A 9,553-nucleotide genomic window follows, 5' to 3' on the forward strand; every position below is an offset into this window, starting at 1 on the left:
CGTCTTAGACGAAAGTACACGTTTTCTCTCTCGGAACACCACTGGCCAGGCTTCAGCACTGGTGATTTGGAATTCACAGTGTGTATTAACATTTGGATAATATCCACGTCGAAATTTCAGAAATGAAAACGCACACAGTGCCATTCCGACCCTCCAAAGGCGGGCCAGCCGGCCGTGATCCACGGGGGACTAGTCGAACAAACTTGGTGCTCAGGCTGTTTGTCCTGGTATCATGGGCCTCAATTGGCCTCATTTAGGCAGTAACAGACTTTGTTTTCTACAGAAGTTAAGAAGTGGTAGGAAAGGTATTTTTTGGTAATTAAGATAGGTGGGCAGTAGATGAGCTCTGAATTTGGCAGCCACGGCAGGCCAACTTTTTAGGGTTGGTATTAAAGTATTGGCCTGTACGTGTAGGTGAGGACAATCCGAACAAAAACTCTCTATAATGGTTGCATTTAGAGGTCGGATGGATGAGTCCTCCCACAGTAATTCACGCCATTTAGTTTGATCAGTGGTGTGATGAAATCAGTCAACCTTAGGAATAGACTGTCGGTTTAGGTACTCAATCACTGATGGCAGCCCATTGGGGGGGGGGGGGGGGGGTCTGAGGATGGACCAATCAGATAACGGAATCCTGTCCATCAAAGTTTGCCAGCTTATCACAAGTTTAGGTACTCAATCACTGGCGGCCCATGGGGGGTCTGAGGATGGACCAATCAGATAGCGGAATCCTGCCCATCAAAGTTTGCCAGCTTATCACAAGTTTAGGTACTCAATCACTGGCGGCCCATGGGGGGTCTGAGGATGGACCAATCAGATAGCGGAATCCTGTCCAAAGTTTGCCAGCTTATCACAAGTTTAGGTACTCAATCACTGGCGGTCCATGGGGGGTCTGAGGATGGACCAATCAGATAGCGGAATCCTGTCCATCAAAGTTTGCCAGCTTATCACAAGTTTAGGTACTCAATCACTGGCAGCCCATGGGGGGTCTGAGGATGGACCAATCAGATAGCAGAATCCTGTCCAAAGTTTGCCAGCTTATCACAAGTTGAGTTTGTCCACTCTTCGTTCTTGGGTGGAAACTGCACAACCTTATCTCACAGAGTGAGGAACGGACGGTTGCTGATGTTTCCATTTCTTATTTTAAAAAAAGTGATTGAAAACAGTACTTTGAAGCAAGTTGAACTAGTTTAACAGTGTACACGTAGGCGTGGATATGAATTTGCATCCTAAGTCGCCACTGCTCCTCCGGGCAATTCTCCTTTTGTCAACGATCCTGGCAGGTAATGTAATTTTGTGTGTTCTGTTTGTTCTTTCTTTTACTTTGCGTTTAAAGTGACCCCGAACTGCAACATTGCCGGTATTTTCATCGTAGTATTGCGTCTTGTAACACATTGCGAGTGGTTCAGTCGCAAACGAACAATTTCACGTGGACAAGAATACGCCCACACAGCAACAAAACCGAGTTCTGAGAAACTCGTCGGAAGTTTGTTAATTTTTCAAATCGCAATTTCATATACATTTTTACCCCCCCCCCCAACAAAGTTGAACAATATAAAACTGATGCGATAGCCTAGTTGTTAAATAACCCTGCTGTATCTCCGTTGTCGTATACTATAAAGGTTCGTCACTTCGTCAAAAAAAATAATTCGGAGTACGCACAATCGTCGTGTGTATAGGCCTATTATTATCTAGCGTTGTGTTGGTACACAGATTCGCCACAGATTCGCCACCGTTGCCACAGTATCGCCACTTTGTATAATTATCGTAATTAACGAACAATTCAATTGTGTGTCTTGAAATTGAAATGCGGCAGAAAACGTAGAGGAAATCATTTAGTAAAATGGTAGAATATCAAAAAATGCCATATTGCTTAAAGTTTACCGGTTTAGACGGATTCTTTACGTCACCTCAGTCGTCAAAATTGTTACGACAAGTTGATGTTCAAGATGACGACAAGATGAAGCTTAGAAATGGCATTGTTATTTAGTGGCTTCTTGTTAACGTTTAAAGCCCAAGATTTAGTTCACTGAAGTGCAAAATACATCTTCATGGGCCTACAACATGCACATCCGCAGTGGAGTTTAAACAAAAGATGGCAAGAATGTTTTGAGGTAACGTTCGTCAGCAAGACGATTCAGTGTTCAGATTATTTACGCGTCTATCATTTAAAGGCATAGGATCATTTGCAGTTCATGCATTTGTTCGTTTCCAGTAATAACATCCCTCAAAATACAAAGAACCTTCAAAGCTGCACTTCGTCAGCGTTTTCACGAAGGGACGAATTATGCATGCTCAAAAACATTTTTCAAAATTCCTTTTTTTCGGCCGAAATCGGTTAAGTGAACAGCAACGAACATTTTGGCCAAGTTTTTTTTCGTCAAAATCAAATCATGACAATCACTACTGATTCTTCTTTGTTGTTGAGTTTTCTTGAAGAGACAAATTCAAACTCTGTCACGTTCTATGGGGCAAAAACAACGCGCGTGTGGAATTTAAGCAAAAGGGCGCTCTTGTGGGATTATTAGTTTTCACGAAGAGACGAATTCGCACAAAGGGTATGGGCAGTGGGTATTGGCAATGTGCCAAAACAGCAGGCGTGTGGGATTTTGAGTTTTTACGAACAGACACATTTATGGAGATTAATTACTCAGCATTTAATTGTTCTGTTATACTGCAATTGGTACATCTTTTTTCACAGTGAAAAGTTGCTGACGTCATTAAGTCAGTTTACTTTCACTATTGCGTTATTATGGCTTTGTTTTTCGGGCGGTGACACACGAACAAAAGCCGGCTTGGAATTAAGTCAGTGTGTTGTGTCCCCGTTCGCTGATCTCGAGATATGTTTCGTGTAGGCCGGTTTGCCGTTCATAATTTTTTTTTACTTCAGCGATGAACAGTCGTCACTGATACCTTCCTTCCGTTTTTGGTCAGTAAGGCCAAAAAAAAAAAGTCTCCGGTTTCTGGTATGCGCGCGCGTCGCCGTAGCCATGCGCGTCGGCAAAATGAAAAAGTTTTTTTTTTCAATGAAAGATGATGTCTCAAAACCGCCAAACTCACTGGTTTGACTGGAATCCTGCTGCTGCACAATTTTAACGTGTTTTTAGATTGGGTTATGGTCGAGAATAAGCTTTATGTGGCCTCTCTGGACTCCCATATATTTGCACTAAGTTTAGTGGGGCACCATTTGAAGCAAAAAAATCAGGTAAAAAAAAAAAAGAAGCCGCATCGCCGCACCACTTTTTGGGCAAGCTCCATACCAGAAACCGGAGATCTTTTTTTTGGCCTAGCCCTAACGTAAGGAATTTGACATTTTTATTGGGTCGGTTTCATGGAGCAGATAGAAATGTTTGAGCCCATTCACAGCAGGCACATACGGTCAACGAATTTCTACACGGGGTTTGTTTTAGCTGTGTTGTTCACAGCAGTGCCAGTGAGGACAACATTCAATTTCAAGTCTTTTGAGAACACTAAACTAAAGGTGATGTACGTACCCTGGGCTTGTGATAAGCTTTGGGGAATCCTTCAAGTCATCTCATGTAAATACCTCATTGAAATTGTCTCAACCGATGGGATCAGGGGTAGGGGACTATTTGATCATACCCCCCCCCCCCCCCCCCACACACACACTTTTTCGTGGTGAGGAACAAAAAAGGCGAATTCAGAGGTACTTTTCGAACCTGCCAAAAAAAAAGTACCCATGTTGAAAAAGGTACAAATTAAATTTGCCGTTATGATGTGAGGCTAAGGGGCATAAGCATACATAAGATGTATCATGAACAGAGCCCCCTAGTGTTCTTGTGATGTCCAGCAAGCCCCCCGCCCCCAAGTCAATTTTGTTTATGTCAAATGATTTTGTAATCTTTAGGTGATTGCTGTCCAGCTGGCTGGCACAGAGAGGGAAGTTTCTGCTTCAATGTGGTCTACTTTGAATCGCAAGGAGACAGATTGGATTGGGGTGACGCTGAGGCTGCCTGTATGAAAGACGGTGGGCATCATCTTGCCAGCATCCATACTGCACAGCAACAGTACTATGTATACGGTGAGTATTAACTCTTCTCTGCAGGATTAGCTGTGGATACTCGACATGTATTGAATTATATATTAGTGAGTATAAGCCAAAATATGTTGTAGCCAGACCTTTGCATTTGCTTACGGCACTTTGTTTGAAATGTGACTTTTCAATCCCTCTTACGTATCCCTCTTACGTAATCCCTCTTACGTATACAACACAAAAAAACCTCTGCCTGCCTGACTTTAGAGGCATTTTGTAAAGGCAGTCTTGAACAGAACTTTTGTACTAGCATGACATGCAGGAGACAAGGCGAATAAATACAGGGCTTGCATCCTTCCAAATACATTTGTACGTGTACAAAAACGCTCTGAATTGTCAATCAGCATCATTTTCGTATTCTACATGGGCCGGGGTTAGTGAAGGAATGAGCATGCAGCCCATGAAGTCGAGGTTGCTAAGACTTTTCAAAGAATATGATGTCCTTAAACGAATTAATTGGTTTTAGAACATTTAGAGGCAACAACTCCTTACAAATGAATAGCTTTGTATGTTGTGCTTGTTTCACGCTCAAGCTGAAGTTAGAATTTGGCCCGAGTCGGGTGTTGGGCTTGGTCTTTGCAGTATGTTTACACCTACACACACCGAAGTGATATGTGCGTTAAGATGGCAATTACGTTGACTTACATTGTTAATTGTAATGTCTTTTTGGGTTTTACAGAAACCATTGTGCAAGAAACCAACACTGGCTATTGGATTGGATTGACTGATGCTGATGCTGAAGGTGCTTATACCTGGATCGATGGCACTGATGGGGTTAGTTGTTAGTTAACATCTATTCTTTCTTTTTTTGGAGACATCATTAGATATCCAGGTGTACCTGCACACACACCTTTATAGCCAACAGAGAAACGCTGTTGCTTGCTTCTTAGCACCCCCCCCCATCATATTGTGCCTCGCAAAACTATGCGAACATGTATTTTAAACTGTGGTAAGAGCCTGGCTGAACAAATTGGTATATTAGTTAGTAGCGTGTGTGCATATATATACAATTTAACAAAAACAAAATCAACCTTTATTTAGAAGCCACCCTCCCCCTAACAAAACACCAGAGGAAAAACAAATAATCAGCTTAAAGAGCTTAATTAAACCAATGTTTTTGAAAAGCAACCAAAAAAAAAAAAAAAGCAACAGCATTTCCATATCTGGATTACGAAAAAAATATTATATAAACTTACAAAACAATGCATTGGCAGGATCTTTGTTTTTGTTCATCAAATTTCAGGCCATTTAATGGAAAATATTGTAAAAGTGAATTATTATTTCACCATAACTGTTTACTGTTTTCTTTCTCGTGTAGGATGTGTTCTTCTGGAATACAAATAGATCTCCTGCGGAACCAGATGGAGGAAAAGGGCAAGATTGTGTGTTTATATATAAGGATGAAGGTGGTGAGATGACTGACAGAGACAATGCATGGGGTGATGACGGCTGCATGACAAAGAACAACTACATCTGTGGCGAACGTGAGTCAAGGGTTATAGATTCATTGCAAAGCTCTTAAAGAATTTCTAAATAACCACCACTACAAACTGTTACTATAAAACAATAGGCAACCTATACCAATATCTTGAACACGTTGATCTCAAAATACTGCAGTCATCTTTTGTAACCAAAGTTCATAAATGATGATTTATGCTCCTGCTTACTGGAAAATACACATTTCTCATTCACAATTACTAGCCTAGACCTGTGGCAAAAATGTCCAAGTGTAATCTCTCAAAACCCAATCTGCCAGGGTAATGGAGATTAAATGCATTAATTTTGGAATGTTTGTTTGGAGATTGCCAGTATCTCAGTGTTAGCTCATTATTACTTAGTCTGAGTCTAGAGAAATCCACATAATGTCTTACACTTTAGAAAACTATTGAAAATCCTTGTTGCAGTCAATCTGATGACCAGTCATTTGTGGCCGTGTCTATAGGTGGATTTCCAAAAGTGGATTGGCAGTTGGGTTGATAAGGTTTGTTACGTGCAGAGTTTTGCAAAAAACAAAGTCTTGACTAAAGTCAGGACAAAAGGCAACACCCATACTTGTGTCGGCTTGTTTTTGATCGCAAAATGTTTCGCTGTTCTGTTGTTCACTTCACAGCTGCCTATGTGCTTGTGCCAGATGTGGAGAATCAATGTATTGATGCCGCCCAAGCAAATGTTTCGCTGACCTGGACAGGAGTTACTGCCCTGAAGCCTGGGACTATCGTCGTTGGTTCCGTCACTTGTATTGACTCGCTAGATGGAGCCAGCATCTCTCTGACCGGGGGAGACTTTGGACTAGGGTCTCACACAATCACTTGCTCTGCTAGTTTTATGGATGGAACCATGGACTGGTCCAGTTTCACCTTCAATGTCACAGGTAAAAATATCTTAAATGGGAACACCAGTATCCATGTTTTCGTCAACAATAAGATCATGAGACTGCCTTTACAAATGAAAGGCCGTTTGTTGAATACAATGTTTTGTTTACTGGAGAAAAAAAATGATTGGAATAGTAAAAACAACTGGTTTTCAGGTGAATGTTGTGCATGATGTACATGGCACTTCGTGACCACTTGTGATAACACTTTGTGCTGGTACACTGCGTGTGCACACACTCTAGTTTTACTATACTCCCGAGGACAATGCTTTGTGTCGACCTCTGTCCCTGTACTATAATGCTCTCCCATAGACTAGGCACACAAACCAGCTACAGAAGACCATTTTCAACAAATACCCAATGCCCAAGGACCGAAAGGATCTGTTCTCCCTGTGTGTCGGTCCTCGGGGGGTTATGTAGAACACGTACATACATTCGCGTTCACACCGGCGATCATGGACGTCCTATTGTCCCTCTATTGTTTGTACTTTTTAGGAAGACTCCCATATGTTTTGTACACGACCCCAATCGCGGACACATGCTGGGAACCGTGGACGATATTGTTTTCTTTTTGTTCTCTGGTATTTTTCACCCACGGTTTGAATAGATGAACACGCCCACACACACACAGCATACAGTAGTTGTGTGTAAGTCCTTTGTTTTCTTTATATCCTTTTTTTTTCAATTTAAACTCTGTTGTGTATTCCTTATGAAGCTCTGACTTGTGGTCTATTGTCCCTAGTTATTCTGTTTCTAGTAGCCCTCAAGGAACCATGTTAACTGGCTCAGGCATGAATATTGCCGAGTGCAGCGTTCTGATTGTATTCTGAACCTGAATAGTCATTGCACAAGCATCAGGCATATGGCAGCAGTGCGTTCAAGATTCTTGCCTGTCTCTTTGTAACCATTTGGGTTTCTCAAGCATGGAATCCACACGAAATGACAACACAGTGGGATGAAATAAACGAAATAAACTGAAGCAGAGAATGATCCAATCACATTATGTCGTTTGTAACTTTACGTGTTTTCAGTATGTGGGACCCACTTCTTGAAACACTGAGTATATATCGGTGAAGGGCAAAAGTTACCAGAACATGTTTATATATTAGTATTTTCACTGGTTACACAATCAGTGCCTGTAAATTCCACCATTCTTATTGTGAACAAGTGCCATAGCTATCTTTCGACACGCACTACCCTGTAAGGTTATGATGGATACAATCACTGGTAAAAACATAGATTGTTTGTGACAATGTACTCTGCCTGTTCTGAGGATGGCTAGAGTACACTCTCCGAAATGTCAAGAACACTTCTCACCTCCCGTTATTTTCAGAACTACACTGTCACGGAAAATATACGTCATAATATTCCTTCAAACCTATCCTTTGTGGTAAACAATGTTCTTGTGTTTTTGCTTTATTTCCACAGCTCTTCCATCTCTGACAGTACCGACAGTTAGCACCCAGACTCTCGGGACAGGCCAATCAACAGTCACAGTGGCTTGGGCCGAGGTAACCGCCACAAATTCTGACGCTCAGCCCATCACGTGCTCAGACTCTGGCGATGGTACCGGTCTGAGTGTGACCGGGGGTGACTTTGGTCTTGGATCCCACACAGTCACCTGCAACGTGACTAACTCGGATGGTTGCACGGCAGCAGAGAGCTTCACATTTGACGTTACAGGTACAGTTTATGCGCTTCTGAATTAGGAGTTCTTCTGCCCTAACTCAGCCTTGCCTCCAAGAGCCTTGGTGTGAGGATCATTTGAAATGGTCCATTTCCTCTTTTCCCACGAAAAAGAAATCGTGAAAACTGCATGTCATCTGGGTAGCTTCAAAAATGAAACTTTAATTACATTAGAAAAATGGACCCTTTGGAAGGAAATATGAAAGAGTTGGAATTCCAATTTACATCTAGTATCTCCGTACATTTAAGGCCCCTTGAAATGAGATATATCTTGATATGTTGGGCAGCATCATTATTTCTCAAATAAATTTGGTCACTTGGCCCATCAGATACTGGAAATTGTAGGATCTCCATTTTCTACTGTATATGCAGCGGGCATTCCTTGCACCAAGCGTGTCTGCATAGATCAACACATCAACCTTGTCTTTTATACAGATAGCATTTGTTGTCATCTTTGTAAATCAAGGTGGAAGCAACTGGCCAGTCATTAAGAACTAAATAATTAATGCCGGTCGAACATGCATGTAAGATGTTACAGTGTTGGGTGTGCTTTTCTTAACCAGAATCAACACCGACTACTGCTGAACCTTCAACAATTCAACCAACCACAGAGGGACCAACTACGCAAGCCAATCAACCAACCACAGAAGGACCAACTACGCAAGCCAATCAACCAACCACAGAAGGACCAACTACGCAAGCCAATAAACCAACCACAGAAGGACCGACTACGCAAGCCAATCAACCAACCACAGTAGGACCAACTACGCAAGCCAATCAACCAACCACAGACGGGCCAACTACGCAAGCCAATCAACCAACCACAGAAGGACCAACTACGCAAGCCAATCAACCAACCACAGAAGGACCAACTACACAAGCCAATCAACCAACCACAGAAGGACCAACTACGCAAGCCAATCAACCAACCACAGTAGGACCAACTATGCAAGCCAATCAGCCAACCACAGACGGGCTAACTACGCAAGCCAATCAACCAACCACAGAAGGACCAACTACGCAAGCCAATCAACCAACCACAGACGGGCCAACTACACAAGCAAATCAACCAACCACAGAAGGACCAACTACGCAAGCCAATCAACCAACCACAGATGGGCCAACTACGCAAGCCAATCAACCAACCACAGACGGGCCAACTACGCAAGCCAATCAACCAACCACAGAAGGACCAACTACACAAGCAAATCAGCCAACCACAGAAGGACCAACTACGCAAGCCAATCAACCAACCACAGAGGGGCCAACTACGCAAGCCAATCAACCAACCACAGACGGGCCAACTACGCAAGCCAATCAACCAAGCACAGACGGGCAAACTACGCAAGCCAATCAACCAACCACAGACGGGCAAACTACGCAAGCCAATCAACCAACCACAGAGGGACCAACTACGCAAGCAAATCAACCAACCACAGAGG

The 9,553-nt window shown here is 42.6% G+C and overlaps 1 protein-coding gene across 1 annotated transcript; it reads left to right on the plus strand.

The window, feature by feature from the left end:
- The first annotated feature begins 1,216 nt into the window (after positions 1-1,216).
- Positions 1,217-8,609, plus strand: LOC119725019. Its single transcript, XM_038196383.1, has 7 exons — positions 1,217-1,283; positions 3,869-4,042; positions 4,734-4,828; positions 5,373-5,538; positions 6,165-6,425; positions 7,854-8,108; positions 8,578-8,609. Exons 1-7 carry the CDS (start codon positions 1,217-1,219, stop codon positions 8,607-8,609), a joined length of 1,050 nt encoding a protein of 349 aa, XP_038052311.1.
- The last annotated feature ends 944 nt before the right edge of the window (positions 8,610-9,553 follow it).

The sequence above is a fragment of the Patiria miniata genome, unplaced genomic scaffold, assembly GCF_015706575.1.
Source record: "Patiria miniata isolate m_02_andy unplaced genomic scaffold, ASM1570657v1 HiC_scaffold_18, whole genome shotgun sequence".
NCBI classification, from domain to species: Eukaryota; Metazoa; Echinodermata; class Asteroidea; order Valvatida; family Asterinidae; genus Patiria; species Patiria miniata.

Bases quoted from the DNA above. Each gene is read 5' to 3' on its own strand.
- LOC119725019 (XM_038196383.1), top strand. From the start codon at position 1,217: ATGAATTTGCATCCTAAGTCGCCACTGCTCCTCCGGGCAATTCTCCTT. The intron at 1,284-3,868 runs GTAATGTAATTT...TGTAATCTTTAG, and splicing joins TTTGTCAACGATCCTGGCAG to GTGATTGCTGTCCAGCTGGC. The intron at 5,539-6,164 runs GTGAGTCAAGGG...TTCACTTCACAG, and splicing joins CAACTACATCTGTGGCGAAC to CTGCCTATGTGCTTGTGCCA.